At 45.1% G+C, this 24,877-nt stretch overlaps 1 protein-coding gene across 3 annotated transcripts; it reads right to left on the reverse strand.

Annotated features, from left to right (window-relative positions):
* Window positions 1-1,438: 1,438 nt before the first annotated feature.
* LOC115207753 (kelch domain-containing protein 8A) lies at window positions 1,439-24,877 on the reverse strand. Of its 3 annotated transcripts, XM_029775210.1 has the most exons (9): window positions 24,783-24,877; window positions 24,089-24,154; window positions 12,299-12,707; window positions 11,956-12,166; window positions 11,637-11,801; window positions 11,193-11,411; window positions 2,667-2,768; window positions 2,400-2,548; window positions 1,439-1,716 (listed from the first exon to the last, which is right to left on the reverse strand). In XM_029775210.1, the coding sequence occupies exons 3-9, from the start codon at window positions 12,461-12,463 to the stop codon at window positions 1,663-1,665; spliced, it is 1,065 nt and encodes a 354-aa protein (XP_029631070.1). In that variant the 5' UTR covers window positions 12,464-12,707; window positions 24,089-24,154; window positions 24,783-24,877; the 3' UTR covers window positions 1,439-1,662. The 3 variants fall into 3 exon arrangements, with proteins under 3 accessions (XP_029631070.1, XP_029631071.1, XP_029631069.1); XM_029775211.1 differs by lacking the exon at window positions 24,783-24,877 and having other exon boundaries at window positions 11,319-11,411; window positions 24,089-24,404; XM_029775209.1 differs by lacking the exon at window positions 24,783-24,877 and having other exon boundaries at window positions 24,089-24,404.

Raw genomic sequence — 24,877 nt, forward strand, 5'->3', positions numbered from 1 at the left:
GGGAACAGTCAACTTTGGATAATTGCACTCTGTTTCCGTACAGTGTAGTTTTTCAGATACATGATTTGGACCGGCTCAGGATATCTGCATGCTATGTGCTCCAGTTAAGTGGAGCTGGAAACAGTGCTTGTATTCATGCCAGTCCAAGCAACTGCATATTGTACGTCAGGAGTTGACTGTACTTTAGGCCCTAGAAATGGGTGGACACTAACATGAGGTCATTTGCATCTACAGTATGAATAGCAAACTGTTGACAATCTGCACACATTTCATATACAACTAATATATACATAGAACTCTAAGTAACAAAACAAACTGTTCTACCCTACTTTAGCCTTTACTTACTGTTAAGATCCCATCTATATTTCCTGTCGAAAACATTTAATGCAAGGCAATCAGTAAGTCTACAACAATATATGTAAAAGTTAAAAAACATTGAAGACCTTTCTAAGCTTTCTAAGATAATTCTAAAGCAGGGTTCTCCAACCCTGTTCCTGGAGAGCTACCATCCTGTAGGTTCACTCCAACCCTGTTCCTGGAGAGATACCCTCCTGTAGTTTTTCACTCCAACCCCAGTTCTAACTTACCTGATTCAGCTTATTATTAGAATCAGGTGCGCTAGATTAGGGTTGGAGTGAACCTACAGGACGGTAGCTCTCCAGGAACAGGGTTGGAGTGAACCTACAGGACGGTAGCTCTCCAGGAACAGGGTTGGAGTGAACCTACAGGACGGTAGCTCTCCAGGAACAGGGTTGGAGTGAACCTACAGGATGGTAGCTCTCCAGGAACAGGGTTGGAGTGAACCTACAGGATGGTAGCTCTCCAGGAACAGGGTTGGAGTGAAAACCTACAGGACGGTAGCTCTCCAGGAACAGGGTTGGAGTGAACCTACAGGACGGTAGCTCTCCAGGAACAGGGTTGGAGTGAACCTACAGGACGGTAGCTCTCCAGGAACAGGGTTAGGGTGAACCTACAGGACGGTAGCTCTCCAGGAACAGGGTTGGAGTGAACCTACAGGACGGTAGCTCTCCAGGAACAGGGTTAGGGTGAACCTACAGGACGGTAGCTCTCCAGGAACAGGGTTGGAGTGAAAACCTACAGGACGGTAGCTCTCCAGGAACAGGGTTGGAGTGAACCTACAGGACGGTAGCTCTCCAGGAACAGGGTTGGAGTGAACCTACAGGACGGTAGCTCTCCAGGAACAGGGTTGGAGTGAACCTACAGGACGGTAGCTCTCCAAGAACAGGGTTGGAGAGCCTTGCCCTAAAGAGATATCACACACACAGTGCAGAGGAATATTCTCATTACTAAAACTCGTATATATAACTTATTTACAGAGAAAGCCAGCTCCTCGTCTGTGTAGAGTATATTTAGATGCTGTGAGTCAGCATGGTTATTATTGGGATCAATTCTGTGTGTGGGATCTAATCTGTGTTTGTTTGAGTGTGTATAGACAACCCAGCAGAGAGCAATGTTCTGTGTTTGTGGCATGACTTCCCCTTCCTTACTATTCTGCTGTAGATCTTTGGAAAATATTGCACTTGTCCAAGACCAGCAGCCGTTCTGAAAGCACTGGAGCCACTGATCTTGAATAGAATGTTCCAGGAATCTTCTTGCTGTCATCCTGCTGTCAATCATCATGTAAGGGGCATGTCCTTGAGCCTACAGACACTCCTCCTCTTTCACGTACAGGATCTCATGGGCTGAACTAGGGACCTTATAGACAGACAGAGACAGATAGTCAAAAAAACAAGTGTGTGTAACAGTGACTAACCCCATTCCGTACAAATTTGCGGAGGAAAGCTGAAAAAATGGACCTCTCTGACGCTGTATGTTAAATTGTGACGTGTCATGACGTAATGCACTGCACAATGCAACTCATTCTGTGTCTTACAGCCTCTCTCCACCAGGTGTAGCGCTTCTCTCGCAGATTAAAAACAAGAAAGGGACACGGTAAGGGGGGATATCTAGTCATTTTTTGCTTCATCACTACAAGCCATCATGACTCTCAAAAGCCGCTGTTTACTTCTGAAGATCACTTTAGCGGCGCCCTAAAAACCAGATTCAAATTCGACACAAACCTTCAAATAGGTTTGTGTCCTTTCTGTCCTTTTCACTATCACGCAAGAGGTTTCACTTCCCCACCCGCCATTTTTAAAAAGACCCGACGGAGCTCATTGCCATATGGAATCATGCAGCGATGGGCATCATGAAGGTCTCGTCATTGATTTTGTTGGAAAGGGGAGAAATTGTGCATTACAATGGTATTGATATTACAGTTGATCTGGAAGTATTACATTTTTTGGGCGCTAAAATAAGGTCAATTGTACAGACCATCGCGATGTACAAAAGTGAGTTAGTTAACGTGTGTGACAACATGCAGAGCAGTATTCCAGCACCTGGTTAACTCCTCCAACCACCAGCAGGCGGTCCCTGATGACGATGGAGGAGGCGGAGCATCGTGGCATTGCCATAGGAACCAATCTCTCCCACTTCCTCTTCTGAGGGTGGAAGGCTTCCACCGTGTCGAGAACTGAGGGTTGGTGACCTGGGGATCACACCCGGCCATCACACGTTGTCAAGACCAACTAGGTGCCAACAAAAACACACATATACAGGCACATATACACACACATATACACACACATTCACACTCCCTCCCTCACCAAGTCCTCCTGCTACAACCATCCTGCCCCTGAGGAAAGCTGAGGCGAAGTCAGCCCTCTTAGTCTTCATGGCCACCGTGTCCTCTGACTTCAGCCATGACCCTGGGGGGACAGGAGACGATGATGTTAACATTTTTGTGTGCAAGTGTCAACCACTTTTTAGTGGAGGCATTGAAGTGTTGTAAAATCTACTTTGACCACTGCATAAAACATTTTTCCATGTTCTGCCAATTCTGCAAGCTACAATTTGGTGTTCTTGAATACTGGTGGCATCACAACTCAGTAATACTGTGCGCACCATGAATACAAATGTCCTCACACTCATACCTGTGCACAATGCACGCACACACACACCAACCTATCAGGTCATGGCCCAAGATATTGGAAATAAGAAGATAGAGACAATTTCTCTATGAAACCACCCAGTCAGAACATTTTAATTGCTTCAAAGGAGAAAAACAAGATATTTCCCTCCTGCAATCTGGCAGGAGATGACCTTTGGAGTAAAATTGCATATTATTTACACTTCTACTTAGGCAAACACTTGTGCGGCTAAAGACAGTGAAACTATTTCAGAGAAACAGCAATTAGGGAGAATACACAGTAAGTTTTTCAAGTACTCTTTTTAAGCTTTTATGTTGTGCCTCATCTGTCTGTAGGAAGTTAAGTATTTCTGGCATCACAATCAGCTCCACAGCTCCACAGAGAGAGACAGAGACAGAGAGAGATTGAGAGACTGCAAGAGAGAGAAACTGAACCAGCAGATAAAAGCACTGTGTTAATAAAGTGTTTTGATGCCAGCCCAGACTTGAACTTGAAAGGGAATAAGGCAGAGCACAGCTGGCGACGGGCACACTCCTCTGCCAAGGCCTTTGTTGTTGAAGTGGTGGCTGGCTGGCACTCTCAGGGGCTTTCTCAAAATAACTTTTTTAAAACATATCATATTCAGCAGTAAGTAAGTTCCCTTCAGATTCAGAGTGAGGGGAACACACTAACACACTAACAGGAAGACAGATGAGAGAGTTTAGTTGCTCTACTATAGATAGCTAAACTAGCAGGAAGACAGATCAGAGAGTTTAGTTGCTCTACTGCAGATAGCTAAACTAGCAGGGACTGGAAATATTATAGTAAGTGGTGTAGTTAATGTACAGTACCAGTCAAACCTTTGGACACACCTACTTATTCAAGGGTTTTCTTTATTTTTACTATCTTCTACATTGTAGAATAATAGTGAAGACATCAAAACTATGAAATAACACATATGGAATCATGTAGTAACCAAAAAAGTGTTAAATAAGATTCTTCAAGGTTGCCAGTCTTTGCCTTGATGACAACTTTGCACACTCATTCTCTCAACCAGCTTCATGAGGTAGTCACCTAGAATGCATTTCAATAACAGGTGTTTCTTGTTAAAAGTAAAATAGTGGAATTTCTTCCCTTCTTAATGCATTTGAGCCAATCAGTTGTGTTGTGACAAGGTAGGGATGGTATACAGCAGATAGCCCTATTTGGTAAAAGACCAAGTCCATATTATGGAAAGAACAGCTCAAATAAGCAAAGGGAAACGGCAGTCCATCATTACTTTAAGACATGAAGGTCAGTCAATCTGGAAAATGCCAAGAACTTTGAACGTTTCTTCAAGTGCAGTCGCAAAAACCATCAAGCGCTATGATGAAACTGGCTCATGAGGACCGCCACAGGAAAGGAAGACCCAGAGTTACCTCTGCTGCAGAGGATAAGTTCATTAGAGTTAACTGCATTTCAGATTGCAGCCCAAATAAATGCTTCACAGAGTTCAAGTAACAGACACACCGCATCATCAACTGTTCAGAGGAGACTGCGTGAATCAGGCCTTCATGGTCAAATTGCTGCAAGAAACCACTACTAAAGGACACCAATAAGAAGAAGAGACTTGCTTGGGCCAAGAAACACAAGCAATGGACATTAGACCAATGGAAATCTGTCCTTTGGTCTGATGAGTCCAAATTTGAGATTTTTGGTTCCAACCGCCGTGTCTTTGTGAGACGCAGAGTAGGTGAACAGATGATCTCTGCATGTGTGGTTTCCACCGTGAAGCATGAAGGAGGAGGTGTGATGGTGTGGAGGTGCTTTGCTGGTTACAATGTCTGTTATTTATTTAGAATTCAAGGCACACTTAACCAGCATGGCTACCACAGCATTCTGGAGCGATATACCATCCCATCTGGTATGCCCTTAGTGGGACTATCATTTGTTTTTCAACAGGACAATGACCCAACACACCTCCAGGCTGTGTAAGGGCTATTGGATCAAGAAGGAGGGTGATGGAGTGCTGCATCAGATGACCTGACCTCCACAATCACCTGACCTCAACCCAATTGAAATGTTTGCGATGAGTTCGACCGTAGAGTGAAGGAAAATCAGCCAACAAGTGCTCAGCATATGTGGGAAAAGCATTCCAGGTGAAGCTGGTTGAGAGAATGCCAAGAGTGTGCAAAGCTGTAATCAAGGCAAAGTGTGGCTATTTTGAAGAATCTCAAATTTAAAATATATTTTGAATTGTTTAACACTTTTTTTGTTACTACATGATTCCATATGTTATTTCATAGTTTTGATGTCTTAAGTATTATTCTACAATGTAGAAAATAGTAAAAATAAAGAAAAACCATGGAATGAGCAGGTGTGTCCAAACATTTGACTGGTACTGTATGTGCTGGGCCATATGGGAGTGTGTATGGGTGTGATGTGTGTTTTACAGTTCTGTAGAGAGTCTTTGGTAGTCAGGGGTTCACTTTCAGTCAGTCAACTTCGGGTACAACATTCTATGGGGAGTCGCACTCTTGCGACTTCGGTTGAAGGATCTACAATCACGCCTGACAAGACCAATGAAATCTGCACCTCGCTGGAAGGCCCGCCTTTCACAGGTGATAATCACGAGGCTCGGATTCATTACTTCAAGTCCCCAGTCATGCGGTTACAGCATTTCTCTGAAAGATACAAACAAACAATCTATGTGTAGTTTGTCTCGGATTGTAGCACGCTCAGGTGGCCCCTCGCTCAAACCAGTCTGTGGGCACATTGCCACGTACTGCGTACAAACTCCCTTGAGGAAGCTTGGAATTACAGATGGCAACTTTCCTTTCCTGGATGCCGGTACCTTGGCTGGGACCAAGGTGCAGAAAGCAGGAGATGGATTGGCTGGACGGAGCAAATGTCTTGTCTACATTGGAATGGAGTATGCGGTGGCTGCCTGAGCCCAACCCATCTCCTGTGTGCTCTGTCATCGGTTACGGGAGGCTACTCGAAGAGAGAGGGCGGCCAGATCTGGTGCTACGTGGACTTTCGAGAACTGGCTAGATAAACAAGTACTGCATAGGCAAGCTAGCTATTACCAGCTATTCCTGCCTCCTCGTGATGGAGTTGCTGGGGTAGCTCTCTTGTTTAGTATATGTTGTGTTAAGTCGCTTGGTTATTCTAAACGGGCCGTGCTGCGGTCAAAAAGGTTAGCTAGCCTATCTTATGCTAAAAAGCCTCCTGGCTTCCTTTGGCTAGCATTCTTAACTTCCAGGAGTGAAACTCACTAGCTTTCCCTCTGCGTTATGGAAACACAAAGTTCCTTGAGTTGGAGGGGGTGAAGGAAACGGGGTTTGTGTACATCTCAGATGAAAAAGCAGCCTCCCGAGCACTTGGCTGGGGTAACCCCAAGAGCGAGAGGCCTTGGCACGGGTTTGAGTGACCAGTGTGCCCCTCCACAAAAACATTACTATGACAACAGTGCCCCCACGTTGGGCAAATGGGGTACTACGTCAGCCGTTGCCAAAGCCCCCTGTGCCTGTAAAGAGGCCAGGCTTTATGCAGGCTATACAGTCTCACGGAAGCACAATGTATGTTGGAAGCTTGTCCATGTTTAATGCTGCCCCCTTTGTTACCCCGCCTTCCACAGTATTCACAGGGTTCAAGGGGAATATCAATCTCCCCAGGGTGAGTGACAAGATGGGACACTGTCCACAAGGGGGCGCCCCTCCCCCATAGGTGGCTCATTACTGTGATTCATTGCTGATTCCTGTCTGTTGCTCACTAGTCCCTATGAGGTGTCTAGTGATACAGGTTATGGGCTCTGTAGGTGTTTAGTTGTTGGTAGCGGTGCCGCGGGAACGAGGAGGGTTGGACACGACCGTGCTATTATCCCACACACAGTCTCTGGGGTTCATATGAGCCCCCAAATGAGCTGTCTGTTAAAATAGAAAGGGTCACTGTTTCAGAGCTGTCTGTCCCATTCCCAGCTAGGTTACAAGGAGCTTTGTCGCCAGTAGCTTTTGTTGATAAGGCCCTTCCAGTGCTGAGTGCTATCCACTCACCTGGCCGCATCTCACAGCCTAAGCCGGTCACTTCGGGTGTCCCTGTCAGGGTGGGGTGCGATGTACGAAGACAACTCGATCAGGGGGGTATGGTCACTAGTGCGGAGTTCACTCCATGATAATGTTTTTTTTCTGGGTCTATTTTTAATGCATGCGGTCCAGCGCTGGGTGCCAGCCGGTTACCGGAACGCATCTTACCACCTAAACCAATGAGGGTATGTCACTGGTCACCGGACCCAGAGTGGGCCGATCGGTAGGCAAACCTTGGCACAAACACCGTTTTGGAGTTCCAGAGTGTTCACCATTGTTACAAGTGTTTCCTCCTGTATGTGAGTTAGATGAAAAGTCTTCCTTCTCCAAGTTCAGACACACGGTCGTCAAGAGTGGTGCGAATGGAAGAAGAACCAACCTCTCCCAGCCACTTCAGATGGCACTTCACAGGATTCTCACTGTCTGCTTCAACCAATGGCTGGCATGCGCAGTGTCGCCCTGGATCATGTCAACAGTGATGTCAGGGTACAGGCGTCTCCCACACTTCTGCAGTGTCATCATGTTGACTGTTCCCGAGGCCTCAGTGCCTGTTTTGAGGGAGGAAATGTCCTCCATCTCCAGAAGCAGGCAATCTGAGTGGTTCCTGTGTCGAAGATCTGGGACTGCTGGTACAGCCGGTACTCCTGGTTACGAAAAGGGGACTTTGTGTGTCATTCTAGAGAATGTGCCCTCAACAAGCATCTCCAGAATCTACAAACAGAATGTTCACGAGCCGCCGGCTATTACAGCGATTGACTGGTGGGAGCTACTGTCCCATATTCAGTCTCTAGGCTTCATAAGAAACTAGAAAAAGAGCTGTCTTTCTCAGCGCAATCTGTTTCTGGGTCTCGAGCTAGACTCACGGACGGTGTCCGGGTTCTGGCTCTGCTTAGCCAAATTTTGTCTGGGTCACAGGGCGTTTTCACCAGTGCCTACACCTGCTGGGGATGGTGGCTTCTGTGATGGAAGTTGTTCCCATGAGGCTTTTGTTGATAAGGCCCTTCCAGCGCTGAGTGCTATCCACTCACCTGGCCGCATCTCACAGCCTAAGCCGGTCGCTTCGGGTGTCCCTGTCAGGGTGGGGTGCGATGTACGAAGACAACTCGATCAGGGGGGTATGGTCACTGGTGCGGAGTTCACAGCATGTCAATTATCCGGAGTATCTGGCGCTCAGGCACTTCCCCGTTTTTGTTGGGCTGGTGAGAACCAATAATATGTCAGTGGTGGCGTGCATCAACAGATGGAGAGAGACTCCTAACCTTGGTTCGCTCTCTGTTGCTGCGGAGAAGTGCAAACATACGGTGTCCTCAACATACGGTGTCCTCAACATACGGTGTCCTCAACTCGGGTGCAGATCTTTTATCCAGGTGGGACCCTCTCTCTCAGTAGTGGAGATTCTCCCAGGTATGGAATATTTTTGTCAGGACCGACGTAGATCTTTACATATTGAAAGAAAACCCGTAGTGTTGTCTGTTTTTCTTGATGAGGGCACGAGTGCCCCGTTGGGAACGGACGCTCTGGCACACCAGTGGCCTCAGACCCTCCTTTATTTGTTTCCTGAGTGGGTGCGCCGGGAGAGCTTACCATTGCTTCTTGTGGCTCTCCATTGGCCCAGGCAGCCTTGGTTCACGGAGATCATTCGCCTTTTAGGTGGGGACCCGTGGAGACTCCTGTTGCACAGGGACCTGTTGTCCCAGGTAGGGCAGGTTTGTCAAGCGAGGCTACAGATTTGGTTCCTATGGGCCTGGCCCCTAAGAGGACCAATCTGATGGCTAGAGGTTTACCTCTGAATGTTATTGCTACCATTCAGTCTGCAAGGGCGCCCTCCACGAGAGAGACCTCCACGAGAGAGACCTCCACGAGAGGGACCTCCACGAGAGGGACCTCCACGAGAGAGACCTCCACGAGAGAGACCTCCACGAGAGGGACCTCCACGAGAGGGACCTCCACGAGAGAGACCTCCACGAGAGAGACCTCCACGAGAGAGACCTCCACGAGAGAGATCTCCACGAGAGGGCCGTATGCGTATAAGTGACACGCGTTTGAGCTCTGGTGCCAAGATAAAGGACTTTTCACTGCTCTGTGAGGGGCATACTTATGTTCTTATAGGGGCTTTACAAGCATTCTCCACTTTAAAAGTGTACATGTCCGCTGTATCGGCGTGTCATGTGGGAATTGATGGAACCTCACCGGGGGCTCACCCCCTGGTGGTGCGGTTCCTGAAAGGTGTACGTCGTCTCGGTATTGTGTGTAGATTGATGAGGAAAAAAATCGAATTAATCAATTTTAAAATAAGGCTGTAACGTAACAAAATGTGGAAAAAGTGTAGGGGTCTGAAGAGCAACAGAGGCTACATGCCCTGTGTTCGGTGAGAGCTTTACGCACGTACATTGAACGGACCCAGGATATCCGGTTATGTGATCAACGTTTTGTCTGTTCTGCTAATCCAGCTTGCGGCAGGGCGCTCTCTAAACAGCGTCTCTCCCACTGGATTATGGATATCTTTTGTGAGATTTTATCTCTTGGATGTCACTTCTCCCAGTATAGCTGTTCTTACGGCTGGGACAGGGGAAAGTCACTAGGCAGCGCGCCATGTGCTCAACACCCAGACTGATGCATCTGGCGGGGACAGTTCAGTTCTGCCATGTGCCGTTTAATTTAGTATCCTTTGGGGTCAGCTTGGTACGTAATTATATTTCCCCGTAGTACAGCGTTTCCCAAACTTAGACCTGGGCACCCCAGGGGATGCAGATTTTTTTTGCTATTTTGCACACTGGTTTTCAGTCAACATCCTCTAAAGACATTAAAGAATGGATAAGTATAGCAATGATTGCGATACAGGGTATAATATCCCTGTGTGCCAGTTGTAGACTCTGTGGGGAAAGAAAGATAATAAAGCAATCTGTTTCTGAATCCTGTAATTTAAACACCTCCCTCCTAGCTATAGCTCGTCCCCCATCTCATCTCCACTTAGATTAGATTGGGAGGGGGTGTGAACGGGTCTTATTGTTTACTGTGTGTGTGTGTGTGTGTGTGTGTGTGTGTGTCTGAGGAGGGTAGAGTAAATGAATGTATAATATATCTGGAGTAAAACACAGACAGACAGGCAGACGGCCACACCGACATTCTCACTGAGGTGTTAGATTAGTATTCAGACTCCTACTGCTCCTTTCATTTGGCTTTGTTTGGGAAAAATACAAAAATACAAATGCGTGACAATATACCCTACTGTCTGAAATGACTTATCGATTTTTTTAACTGGGTATGGATCTCGATTTTTTCTTCCTGGTCTCTTCTCAATTTGATATTTTGTTATTCAGAGATTTCTTTCTGTGAGACGAAAAATAAGTCATTTTTTCCAGGAATATGAGATGTGTGTGTGCAGCCAGCAGGGACAAGCTTTTTACATTTAGAGAATGCATTTTCTTTGGGAAGAAATTCAATAGGATGACTGTCTGACAGGCACCTTTAAAATGAATAGGAGACACTATCAGTATGATAACACACACACACACACACACACACACACACACACACACACACACACACACACACACACACACACAATTCTGTTTGTGTATGTTTTTGTCTTTGTATGTGTGTTCTAAATTCTACATGTCACGTCCTGACCATAGCAAGTTGTTATTTTCTATGGTAGAGTAGGTCAGGGCGTGACAGGGGGTGTTTGTCCGTTTTTGTATTTCTATGTTTAGTTTCTAGTTTTGTATGTCTAGGTTGGTTTTGTTTGGCATGACCTCCAATTAGAGGCAGCCGGTTGTTGTTGTCTCTAATTGGAGGCCATATTTACGTTGATGTTTGTCCCACTTGGTTTTTGTGGGTGATTCATTTTGTGAGTAGTGTATGCCTGCTCTGCGTCACAGCTTTCTTGTTTTGAGATTTAAAGTTTATTGTATATTGTATTAGTTTCACGATTGAATAAATGATATGGAACTACGATCACGCTGCGTATTGGTCCGATCCTTCTGAAAGCCCTGACAGAGTGATGTCTTTCTCCTAACTCTCTCAGATTTGCAGTGTGGCTTTTACAATAGAATAGAGTAGAATAGTAGTAGAATAGGACTTTATTGTCTTCCTGGAGAAGGAAATCAGTGCACTTACATGTGTGTTTGTGTGTGTGTGTTCTTGGTGGTATTTATACCCTGGTTAGTATCAAAGATGTTGACGTTCTTGGTGAATTTGGAGCTCTGGTGGCCTCCTCCCTTCCTCAGCCCCCCCAGCAGACACAGCCTCCCCGAACTGTCCCAGAACATGCCCCCATACGAACGTTTGCACGGCATGTTGGGTAGTGTAGTCCAGGAACGTGTCTCTGAGTCGTATACCTCGAAGACCTTCAACGTGCGTTTACACTGACGCCCACCTAGAGAGAACACACACACTTAGTGTACTCTGCGGGCGCTGATGATGTGGATGTCAATAAAGGCAGCCCCCCGCACCTCTCTGATTCAGAGGGTTGGGTTAAATGCAGAAGACACATTTCAGTTGAATGCATTCAGTTGTGCAACTGAGTAGGTATCCCCTTTCCTCCTTCCCATTACACATGCAAACTTGCAAACATGCACACACACACATACCCTTTCCTTACCTGCCACGTAGATCTTGTTGCCCAGCAGGTGTGCGGTAGCGTCATACCGCGGTGTGGGCATAGGGGGCAGTAGTGCCCACACGTCCTTCCTCATGTCATACTGCTGCAGTATACTACGGGGGAGCAGGTCTGCACCCATACCCCCTACAGCCAATGCACGTCCATCTACAGAGAGGTGAGAGAGAGACAAAGACAGAGAGAGGGGGGTAGAGAGAGAGGAGGGAGGGGAGGAGGTAAAAACTGAGCCAAAAACATGTTTCTGGTCATGTATAGAATGTGCAACTAACTATGAACAGTGAGTAACCCCCACCCTACACACCTTTCACAATGATGGCCACCCCCATCAGTGCTTCTCTGAGGGCGCTCCTCTTCCTCCACCTCCCCTCCTCTGTGTTGTACACCTCTACCACCTTCAGAGGGCGCTGGTCATCCCCTACACCGCCCACCACCAGGATCTGCTTGCCCAGCACCGCCACGGCTGTACCCGCCCGAGGGGTGGGCATGGGGGGAAGGCTCAGCCACCGGTCCCCCTGATAACAACAATCAATAAAGTGTAATTACATGGTTGTTTAGTCCTGTTATGTTTGAACTGTGTGTGTTCTTTGTTTAATCCTGTGTATGTGTGTGTGTGTGTGTGTGTGTGTGTGTGTGCGCCAACCTACCTCTGGAGAGTAGAGTTCTAGGGCTGGGGAGGGCCTCCCTGCAGCATCACAGCCCCCCAGCATGTACATCTGCCCCCCCACCTCCGCCAGGGAGTGGTAGACACGCCCGCTGGGCAGCCGTGCCAGGCTCTGCCAGTGAAACTCATGGGCCGAAGGCACAGACATCTCTATCTCAGCCCAGGGAAGGGTTGCTGGGGGAGAGGTGAGGGTGAAGTGGGCCCAGGGAACCAGAGGGAGATGGACAGGGTTAGCACCCCGGGGTATAGAGCCGTGTCTTAGGGAAGAGCTAAGAAAGTGGTGTTGTCAGGAGATCCAGTGACCCAGGTGGAAAGATAGGGGGTAAAGCAAGGTCCGCAAAGCCCAGGCAGAGGCTCTTCCACTGGAGTTGACTACCGGCTCAGACTGGGTCCTGCAGGAAATGAGAGAGAAGGATGGTTAGTATGGAACAGGAAGGACATAAAGAGTCCTCATCTAATTTCCCACTGAGTCATAATATGGTCATTGAGCAGATGCTTCTAATCAAAGCAACCTACAGCCAGTGGCGACCCGTCATTCACTTGTTTTTTGGCTTGCCTGGTTTGCATGTTATTTTGGCATTAATATGAGTCACATATCAGTTTGCAAACAATGTAAAAAAATATATATATCATTGAGTTAATAAAGCCGCATACAAACATGGTCTCTTTGTTGTTTTCTTGTGTAAGGCAGCTCCAAAATGCAGGTGTTTCAGACTAGCTCTGTGCTTTCTGTGGTGGTGGAGCAAGCCAGCAGAAAATACGGAGCGTTGCGCCGTGATTGGCTCAGTGTTCTGTCACTCATGGGGACACTATGTCACCGCCAACTCTAAGGGTAGAAATATACAATTCTAGCCCCTTGGGTGCTGCCATAGAGTTACATTAGAAGTGCCCATCCAAGAAGGCTCAAGGTCATTGGCAACAGATAAAATGATGCCAAATCACGTTATATGTACAGTAGCTTTGATTGGACTGATCATGTCATCATACTTTCAAAATCTTAGCAGTCATCATCATGAATCAAGTCGACAATCTACTGGCAAATCCTTTCTAATCCTTGTCATATGACGAGAAATAATGAAGAGAAATTATAGATAAAACGTATCGGTGCTCATCGGCCATTGGACATAAACATTACACAAGTTGGAAATCGCAAATTCAACAATGAGTGGTTTGGAAGGAATCAGTGACAGTGGCTAACTGCAAGCATTGCAAAGCAATCACTAGCCTGCTATTCAGTGGAGTGGCTGTGTGGTCCCAAATCTGGGATTAAGGGGCTCTTTTCCAAGTTTAAAATGATAAACATTCAACATTGGCCATGCTTTCAATGAAGCATGATTTGTGCCGCGCTCAAAACAACTGTTAACTCGGAACTGCAAAAACTTGACTTCGGTGAGTTCAAGACAACTGGGAAGTCGGGAATAAACAAGCACCGACTGGGAAAATACATTTTGAATGGTCATCCAACTCGGAATTGTAAATCCGGCCTCTTTCTAGAGCTACGACCTGAAGATCAATGACGTCATCATGATTCGCATTGTTTTTTTCAGAGTTCCCAGTTGTTTTGAAAGCACCATAAATCCAAAGAATGCCAGACTCTAATGACAAAATTTGCCCACAAAGGACCGCTGCGCCACCTTCCTGTTCAAGTGAGCACAGCACAACAAGGTGAGTCCAAAAATGTATTGTAAGCAGCTGCATAAATGATGTAATATGCCAGGGAGATATGTATACTGTAGCTAAGAAAGTAATACTAAGTGTATGTTGTGTAGTAAGATGTTAGTAGCCCATGTGCCTCACCCTAATCATTTGGTCTATTTTCACCTCTTAATTTCGCCTGCTGTTCTAACTTGGTGGTGCACATGTAGCCTATAACCTGTTTTAGAGAAATGTAATCATTGAATATTGTAAGAGCTTTAAATGTCTGCTTATATGCCCCCTTTATTTATCCTAAGGTTCTGACTTGGTGTACAGGGAGAACACTGTAAGAACGGCCCATGTTCTGAATTCTGTTGCTGTACATTTCAAAAGTGCTGAACAAATAGTTATATTGACTACGTCCGTCCTAGCTCGCTCATTAATGTCTTCATCGAAATTACGGGTTTCCTATTATCCGCTTGTCGTGTCTTTATGCCATAGTTTGTACATCTCAGTTGTCATTAAACCACATTTGTTTAAGCAAGTCAGCCATATCCGCTATGTTTTTTTAAAAGGAAGTAAATGAGGCTGAATGAACCGTTTCGCTGCCAGACAAGGCTGCTGTTGGGACAGCTTTATGTAGGCCCTAACAGTTTGTGGGCACCGTTTATCACCGTTATAGTGCAATTAATTCATGTATTGTTTAGTGTTGTGCAGTGGCTTTGCTGGCATGCATCCCACTTGTTATTTTTTTGGACCCACCAACATTTCCATGCTAAAATTGCCACTGCCTACAGCTATTTAATTTTGAATAGATTGGATGTTCACTCAAACATAATTGGTCACTCAAACATAATTGGCTTACTTCAGTACAAATAAAAAAAATTCTGCGAGGGAATTTGTGTGGGTTTGGCACATTCAACAACGGAAGTTTAGTTCGTCTCTCCATCCATTTTCATTGTTTGACCACAATGCACTATATTCCCTAAAGAGTTCCCACTACTGTCAAAGTGTGTATATGCAGTAGACAGATTCTTTGTCTCTCTGTCTCTCCCTCATCCCTCCTTCTGTCTTTGTCTGCTCACGCCCTCTCTCTATCTCTCTCTCTCACTGTCTTGTCAGGCTGTCATACCTTTCTTCCAATCGCAAACAGACAAATAAAAGGAAGAGAGAGAATGAAGAGAGAGACACTTCTTTAGAATATTTTCTTATTCTCTTTGGAACATTTGAGTGCAGGGACGGGTTACCATAGAAACAGTGACATGTTTTGTTGTGAGGGTACAGAGTTCCACCCAGTCAGTATATTGTTTGGTTTGGTTTTAATAATGGATTAAAGAAAAGCATAACAGCAAATAAAAGCTGTGGTGTTTTTCTCCACTCTGACCCAGGCAGGCAGAGTCTTGTTAGCGAGGCAGGATTGCTTTCTCCTGTTGTGCCTTGCAGAGCATATTAATTGCAATCTGTAACCGATTTTGCTTCACCACATCTTTCTTTAATTAACTGCTTGAACATTTTGAGATCAACAGAAGTTCCACCAGCACCCACGTAAGTCGTTCACAATCAGCATGCATCTCTTTCCAAACTTTTAATGAGTTAGTCTCCCTCGGCTCGTCCCCTTTATATCCACAAATTGGCCCCTCGTACAGCAGTGCTTACAGCAGGTACAGCAGTTCCAACAACAGTGTTCATGCTGGGTTGGGTTTAAATAAACGGACACCCAGGAGAGCCACTCAATGCTAGGGCCATAAAACTTCTGCTCTAACGTTGTCATCAAATCCAATTCAATGCAGTACAAACCCAGTCCAACACGGCTTTATTCCACTCATACAAGGCTGTCCACACTAAGGTGGATAATTCACTGACTTCCAACACAGTACCTTAACGGTGCTGGCCCCATGAGACCCAGTCCCAGACAGAGACGAGATCCAGATATCAAACCTACCGTAGAACTGTTCATGTAGTACCTTTAATACACTACTCCTGACTGCAGTTCTACACTAGTATTTTACCAGCCTGGGGACGTGCTATACAGCAGTATACTGCTTACGCTATTATTCTTTGTCTACAGAGTTACAGCACAGTACAGTGCAAGAAGGTAGTCTATCACAGCGTCACACCACCCTGCAGGCTACCATTACTGCTTAGAACATTCTCTCGACAGGGCCAAATAGAGGAATTAGAAAATCTCATCCTCATCTTTCATCACTACAAAAGTTGTATCAAGGAATTTCAGTGTTTGTCTATTCCCTGTCACTCGGTTCTGCCTGCATTCATTAGTATCCGCAATGCTCTCCTGCTTTCTGATAATAGAACATGTGTTTTCAATGAAAACGATGACGACAAGAACAACAACCTGGACGTTTGGTTTAAATGTCTCCACTGTTAGCTTGAAGCAATACCTTTCTTTCAATACTTGTTGTTGTACAGTATGTATGTTCACACACAGAAACACACTGACTTACTTTGACAGCCACTGACTTACATCTTCCCATTTCTATCAGCAACTGACACACAAACAGCAAATCAATAAGAATGACAAATGCATCTCTTGGAGCTACTGTAGCCAGTGAAGGGCAGTGGTCCCCAACCCTGTTCCTGGACACCTACTGGGTGTGCAGGCTTTTGTTACAGCCCATCACTAACACACAGCAATTCAGCTAATCAAGGCCCTGCAGTTGATTAGTAGAATCAGGCGTGTTAGTGGTGCTAGATTAAAGGACCAAGGTTGGACCAGCTGATGTAAGGCTATTGGCTGAGGCCAGGCCACTAAGTGATTATCCACATGACTAATTATATCTAACAGCTCATTTTCTCTCTCTCACCCAGGGGGTTTGACCTGATGAGCCTTGGGTCAATACACAATGGCAATGATGAGAGGAGGCCAAGTCAGCTCTCTCTATCTCTGTCTCTCTCTCTCGCTCTCTCTGCTGTTTATACAGTAACTTACTGGCAGCCAGTTAACTGTAAGTTACTGTAAAAAATGTATGGTAACTTAATATACCTTTTTCTTACAGTTACTTACAGGTAACTGGCTGCCAGTAAACACAACAGGATATTTGTTTTTACAATGTATCTTATCTCGCTCTGTCTGTCTCGCCCTCCTGGCATCGCACGTGTGTTTGTGTATGTGTGTGTGTCTTTGTGTGCTGTCTGTGTGTGAGTAAATGTGCTCTCTCGCTCGCATGCTTTTCGGTAAACAGCTGCTGTAAAAGCAGACCAATCGTTTCCATAGCAACCCAGCAGCATGCATACAGGCAGCACAAGCGGATGCAAGGCGGAATGACCAAGAGGTGATGATGTCACAATGAGAGCTGAGAATATCAAAAGCTGAGGCAGAATGACACCCTATCTGCCAAATAACAGACCACTGTAGACTAGAACATGTCTCTAGACTAGAACATGTCTCTAGACTAGAACATGTCTCTAGACTAGAACATGTCTCTAGACTAGAACATGTCTCTAGACTAGAACATGTCTCTAGGCTAGAACATGTCTCTAGGCTAGAACATGTCTCTAGACTAGAACATGTCCCTGTAAATGAATATAAGATAGGTGCATTTGTCCTATTTCACACATATACAAGTGTGTATTATAAGCATGTGAATTGTATATTATTTTTGCATATCATATACCCCCGGAGCCACCCTCAGAGAGTGGGGTCACTGGAGCAATTAGGGTTATGTGCCTTGATCAAGGGCACATCAAAAGAATGTTCACATAGTCAGCTCAGGGACTTGAACCAGCGACCTTCAGTTACTGACCCAATGCTCTTAACTGCTAGGCTACCTGTTGCCCATGTTTAACGTTGGCCAAACAGGAATAGTCTTTATATATGTAGGCATCGAGGCAAAGAATGGAAGACACTGGAGCTGCTACTGTATAGATCAATATGATGTATTCCTCATGACGTATAAGTTACCAGACCAGGACTCAGGGATGGCTAACCCTGGAGATCCCTTCAATCACCACCCAGTTACCAGACCCGGACTCAGGGATGGCTAACCCTGGAGATCCATTCAATCACCACCCAGTTACCAGACCCGGACTCAGGGATGGCTAACCCTGGAGATCCATTCAATCACCACCCAGTTACCAGACCCGGACTCAGGGATGGCTAACCCTGGAGATCCATTCAATCACCACCCAGTTACCAGACCCGGACTCAGGGATGGCTAACCCTGGAGATCCCTTCAATCACCACCCAGTTACCAGACCTGGACTCAGGGATGGCTAACCCTGGAGATCCCTTCAATCACCACCCAGTTACCAGACGAGGACTCAGGGAAGGCTAACCCTGGAGATCCCTTCCATCACCACCCAGTTACCAGACCTGGACTCAGGGATGGCTAACCCTGGAGATCCCTTCAATCACCACCCAGTTACCAGACCAGGACTCAGGGATGGCTAACCCTGGAGATCCATTCAATCACCACCCAGTTACCAGACCCGGACTCAGGGATGGCTAACCCTGGCGATCCCTTCAATCACCACCCAGTTACCAGACCTGGACTCAGGGATGGCTAACCCTGGAGATCCCTTCAATCACCACCCAGTTACCAGACCCGGACTCAGGGATGGCTAACCCTGGAGATCCCTTCAATCACCACCCAGTTACCAGACCAGGACTCAGGGATGGCTAACCCTGGAGATCCCTTCAATCACCACCCAGTTACCAGACCTGGACTCAGGGATGGCTAACCCTGGAGATCCCTTCAATCACCACCCAGTTACCAGACCCGGACTCAGGGATGGCTAACCCTGGAGATCCCTTCAATCACCACCCAGTTACCAGACCCGGACTCAGGGATGGCTAACCCTGGAGATCCCTTCGATCACCACCCAGTTACCAGACCTGGACTCAGGGATGGCTAACCCTGGAGATCCCTTCAATCACCACCCAGTTACCAGACCAGGACTCAGGGATGGCTAACCCTGGAGATCCCTTCAATCACCACCCAGTTACCAGACCCGGACTCAGGGATGGCTAACCCTGGAGATCCCTTCAATCACCACCCAGTTACCAGACCAGGACTCAGGGATGGCTAACCCTGGAGATCCCTTCAATCACCACGAGTTAGGTAAATCTGCTTTTAGTTTTTATGCTCATAAAATGTCCTTGTGTAATTGATGTGTATATAAATGCAGTATGTATAGTGTAATGGTTGTTTATTGATGTGTTCATGCAGGAATCATCTGTGAAAGAGACTGTGGTGTCAGCATGACTCCCTGCTTAAATGAAGGTTAAATATAAAATAAACTAATCACAGCATATGCTGCAGGCATTCTGTTATTCAGACCAATGGACTGTATACTCAATCAGACATACTGCTTTTAAATGCTAGTAAAACTAAGTGCATGCTCTTCAACCGATTGCTGCCCGCACCCTCCCGCCCAACTAGCATCACTGCTCTGGACGGTTCTGACCTAGAATATGTGGACAACTACAAATACCTAGGTGTCTGGTTAGACTGTAAACTCTCCTTCTAGACTCACATTAAGCATCTCCAATCCAAAATTAAATCTAGAATCGGCTTCCTATTTCGCAACAAAGCCTCCTTCACTCATGCCGCCAAACATACCCTCGTAAAACTGACTATCCTACCGATCCTTGACTTCGGCGATGTCATTTACAAAATAGCCCCCAACACTCTACTCAGCAAACTGTATGTAGTCTATCACAGTGCCATCCGTTTTATCACCAAAGCCCCATATTCTACCCACCACTGCGACCTCTATGCTCTCGTTGGATGGCCCTCACTACATATCCGTCGCCAAACCCACTGGCTCCAGGTCATCTATAAGTCTTTGCTAGGTAAAGCCCCGCCTTATCTCAGCTCACTGGTCACCATAGCAACACCCACCCGTAGCACGCGCTCCAGCAGGTATATTGCACTGGTCATCCCCAAAGCCAACACTTCCTTTGGCCTCCTTTCCTTCCAGTTCTCTGCTACCAATGACTGGAACGAATTGCAAAAATCTCTGTAGCTGGAGTCTTAAATCTCCCTCTCTAACTTATGCATCAGCTGTCAGAGCAGTTTACCGATCCCTGTACCTGTACACAGCCAATCTGTAAATAGCACACCCAACTACCTCATCCCATATTGTTATTACCCTCTTGCTCTTTTGCACCCCAGTATCTCTACTTGCACGTCATCATCTGCACATATATCACTCCAGTATTAATGCTAAATTGTAATTATTTTTGCCTCTATGGCCTATTTATTGCCTACCTCCCAACTCTTCTACATTTTCACACACTGTACATAGATCTTTCTATTTTTATTTTATTTTGTGTTATTGACTGTACGTTTGTTAATGTGTAACTCTGTGTTGTTGTTTGTGTCGCACTGCTATGCTTTATCTTGGCCAGGTTGCAGTTGTAAATGAGAACTTGTTTTCAACTGGCCTACCTGGTTAAATAAAGGTGAAAATAATTCAAAATAAAAATAAAAAAACACTGCAGGCTTACTGCACTGTACATTACTTCTGCAAACACACACATACACACTTGGACACACACACAGACACGCAGTCAGAACACTGGCTGCTTGGTGGGAGAACCATTAGAAATGCCAATGTGGCAGCCTGGAAAAGGCATGAGCGCTGAAAGAGACAGGGCAAAGAGTGAGAGTAAAGAGAGTGGGAAAGAAGGAAAGAGAGATGAGGGGAGTATTGAGTAGGAGTGGGATAAAAGAGGGAGTATTGAGTAGGAGTGGGATAAAAGAGGGAGTATTGAGTAGGAGTGGGATAAAAGAGGGAGTATTGAGTAGGAGTGGGATAAAAGAGGGAGTATTGAGTAGGAGTGGGATAAAAGAGGGAGTATTGAGTAGGAGTGGGATAAAAGAGGGAGTATTGCTAAGGTAGATAATGAGTGAGAGTAGGAGTGGGATAAAAGAGGGAGTATTGAGTAGGAGTGGGATAAAAGAGGGAGTATTGAGTAGGAGTGGGATAAAAGAGGGAGTATTGCTAAGGTAGATAATGAGTGAGATGACTGAGAGAGCAATAAAGAGATGGAAGAACAAGTATTGATGGTAGTTCTATTACAGAGGGGAGCCAGGGACACAGTACCCCCTATAGGAATTTATACCTAATTACTACTACTGTGTGTGTGTGTGTGTGTGTGTGTGTGTGTGTGTGTGTGTGTGTGTGTGTGTGTGTGTGTGTGTGTGTGTGTGTGTGTGAGAGAGTGTGTGTATGTGTGTGTGTGTGTGTGTGTGTGTGTGTGTGTGTGTGTGTGTGTGTGTGTGTGTGTGTGTGTGTGTGTGTGTGTGTGTGTGTGTGTGAGAGAGAGAGAGAGAGAGAATGAGAGGGGGAATAAGGGGAAAGAAAGCCTACAGGACCAGAGTCTAACTATTTCTCCTCTGTCAGCAGAACGTGACTCTCTTGGGTCACTCTCTGCTGTGCTGACTGGGCCAGCGAGATGGAGACAAAAAGAGAGAGGGGTGAGGGGGAAGGGGACTGCCAAGGCTCCCAGCAGTGAGAGGAAGCAGACTGACAGGCCAAACTCCAGAGTTGTTAACTTTGACAGAGTGGTCGTGGGCCTCAGTCTTCTGTTTGTGCAAGCAATAAGGAGAGTTACCTAGAGCAGCTTTACAATGGCCTCGAAATTGTATGTATTTATTTAGCATGAACCACAAGTATCTCCATGCACAATGCACAGGTCCATTGATTTCTAGGGCATTCATGACTGTAGGTAATGAATAGATGCTAAGAGGAGTGGAGGATGGAGAGAAGAAGTAAGGAGAGGAGAGGATTTCAGCCTTGCTACTAGCTGTATAGCGTGTGTTTGGGTTGGGGGTTACACAGCCAGCCAGTCAGCATACAAATGACCTTTCAGACTGAAAATGGCATGAGTCATTATTAATTCTCCTTTTCAGCATCATTCTCCTTATCACTACCAAGAGTACAGTCATGACCAACAACAACCTCATCACTACTACCACAATCATCACAATCATCATCATCATCTTACCACTTGTAAAAATAACAAGTTAGAACTGGAAAAGAGATAATAGGTGTAGCACAATTAATAATAGGTTTATAGGCTACTGTATGTATCGTACACTTATCTGTGATTTATTGAGGTGCACTCACTAGCATGGTCACATAAACTAGCTGTAACATAGTACATGGAAATCCAGGAAATTCAAATGAGAATATGTTACTTTTGGTATGGGTACATAAGACAGAAGGTTAATTATGGTATGGGTACATAAGACAGAAGGTTAATTATGGTATGGGTACATAAGACAGAAGGTTAATTTTGGTATGGGTACATAAGACAGAAGGTTAATTATGGTATGGGTACATAAGACAGAAGGTTAATTTTGGTATGGGTACATAAGACAGAAGGTTAATTATGGTATGGGTACATAAGACAGAAGGTTAATTTTGGTATGGGTACATAAGACAGAATGTTAATTTTGGTATGGGTACATAAGACAGAAGGTTAATTATGGTATGGGTACATAAGACAGAAGGTTAATTATGGTATGGGTACATAAGACAGAAGGTTAATTTTGGTATGGGTACATAAGAGAGAAGGTTAATTATGGTATGGGTACATAAGAGAGAAGGTTAATTATGGTATGGGTACATAAGACAGAAGGTTAATTATGGTATGGGTACATAAGACAGAAGGTTAATTATGGTATGGGTACATAAGACGGAAGGTTAATTATGGTATGGGTACATAAGACAGAAGGTTAATTTTGGTATGGGTACATAAGACAGAAGGTTAATTATGGTATGGGTACATAAGACAGAAGGTTAATTTTGGTATGGGTACATAAGACAGAAGGTTAATTATGGTATGGGTACATAAGACAGAAGGTTAATTTTGGTATGGGTACATAAGACAGAATGTTAATTTTGGTATGGGTACATAAGACAGAAGGTTAATTATGGTATGGGTACATACGACAGAAGGTTAATTTTGGTATGGGTACATAAGACAGAAGGTTAATTATGGTATGGGTACATATGACAGAAGGTTAATTATGGTATGGGTACATAAGACAGAAGGTTAATTATGGTATGGGTACATAAGACAGAAGGTTAATTATGGTATGGGTACATAAGACAGAAGGTTAATTTTGGTATGGGTACATAAGACAGAAGGTTAATTATGGTATGGGTACATAAGACAGAAGGTTAATTATGGTATGGGTACATAAGACCGAAGGTTAATTATGGTATGGGTACATAAGACAGAAGGTTAATTTTGGTATGGGTACATAAGACAGAAGGTTCATTTTGGTATGGGTACATAAGACAGAAGGTTAATTATGGTATGGGTACATAAGACAGAAGGCTAATTTTGGTATGGGTACATATGACAGAAGGTTAATTTTGGTATGGGTACATAAGACAGAAGGTTAATTTTGGTATGGGTACATAAGACAGAAGGTTAATTTTGGTATGGGTACATAAGACAGAAGGTTAATTATGGTATGGGTACATAAGACAGAAGGTTCATTTTGGTATGGGTACATAAGACCGAAGGTTAATTTTGGTATAGGTACATAAGACAGAAGGTTCATTTTGGTATGGGTACATAAGACAGAAGGTTCATTATGGCAAAAGATAAAGTAGGTAGGTTGGTAGGGATGGATGGATGATGGGCGGGCGTATAACGTCTAGCAACCCAAAGGTTGCGTGTCCGAATCTCATCACGGGCAACTACTTACCGGGCGGGCATATAACGCCAACTTCTAGCAACCCAAACTTTGCAACTACTTAGCATGTTAGCTCTCCTAACCTTAACCCTAACCCTAACCTTAACCCCAACCTTAACCCCTAACTCCTAGCCTAGCTAAGGTTAGCTAACGTTAGTGTTAGCCACGTAGCCACCTACCTAACGTTAGCCACAACACATTGGAATTCGTAACATATCATACGAAATGGATGATGGACATCCACAAATTAATACAAACCATACCAAACATAACATATCATAATAATTGGAGTGTCCCGGATTCACGTTTACTATGTTAAGTCTACACCTGAGTCCAGGTTGCACACACACACACACACACACGCTGGCCCCAGAAAAGTTGAACACAAAGCGGACACGGGGCTTGTAATGACAGGTCGGTCACATTAAGCGACAATATTTAAAATAATCCTTCTCACTTACTTTCCTATCCTCACGCTGTCCGATTTCTCCCAGATATTCTCTCCGTCGGCGTCTTTGCTGGGAAAGCTGAGAGATGGAGAGAGATGGAGAGAAGCTTCAGTGCAATAAGCCACCCGAGAAATAGACACTCCCTCCTTCCTCTCTTCTCGCTGGTTTAGCAGTGTGTTTTCGCAGTAAAACAGGCACTGGTAGTACAGCACTCTAAAAATGTATGTTCAAATAAGCCCAACCACTTCCATCCTTCGTCATTATGTGGGTCACACTTGAAATATGAATTTCTGCTTTCACCGTAGCCTACTGGTTGTCATTCATACATGAATTGTGGAATGCAGAGGGTCGGACGCTGTGCCATGCCGATAACCCACATCGCACGCTGACACACTTTTTACACCTTTTAATTGTAGGCCTAACAGCCATTTTTCTTACAAAGAAAATCACTGAAATGTATTTCCCTTCATAAATATTTTATAAGTGAGTACATACAGCGCGTGGCGATTTTAGCATGTACATCTTGGTGGGGCAAACACATCATTTTTTGGGGATGAATGCCAGCAAAGCCACTGCACAACACTAAACAATACATTAATTAATTGCACTATAACGGTGATAAACGGTGCCCACAAACCGTTAGGGCCTAAATAAATCTGTCCCAACAGCAGAGCTTTCTTTTCAGCACCATGGAGTGAATCCTTACCACTGCTACATCTGGCTATCAGCTGAGCCTTGACTTGCAGCGAAACAGTTCATTCATTTACTGCCTTTTTAAAAAACATAGCTGATATGGCAGAC

This window comes from Salmo trutta, chromosome 14, assembly GCF_901001165.1.
Source record: "Salmo trutta chromosome 14, fSalTru1.1, whole genome shotgun sequence".
NCBI lineage: Eukaryota > Metazoa > Chordata > Actinopteri > Salmoniformes > Salmonidae > Salmo > Salmo trutta.

What these genes read in the sequence shown, in the direction of transcription:
- LOC115207753 (XM_029775210.1), bottom strand. Translation starts at nt 12,463, where the DNA reads ATGTCTGTGCCTTCGGCCCATGAGTTTCACTGGCAGAGCCTGGCACGG. An exon ending in CAACAAGATCTACGTGGCAG is followed by an intron (nt 11,412 to 11,636) that starts GTAAGGAAAGGG and finishes TGTTCTCTCTAG; the next exon opens with GTGGGCGTCAGTGTAAACGC. An exon ending in TGGTTGGAGGAGTTAACCAG is followed by an intron (nt 1,717 to 2,399) that starts GTGCTGGAATAC and finishes TCTGTCTATAAG; the next exon opens with GTCCCTAGTTCAGCCCATGA.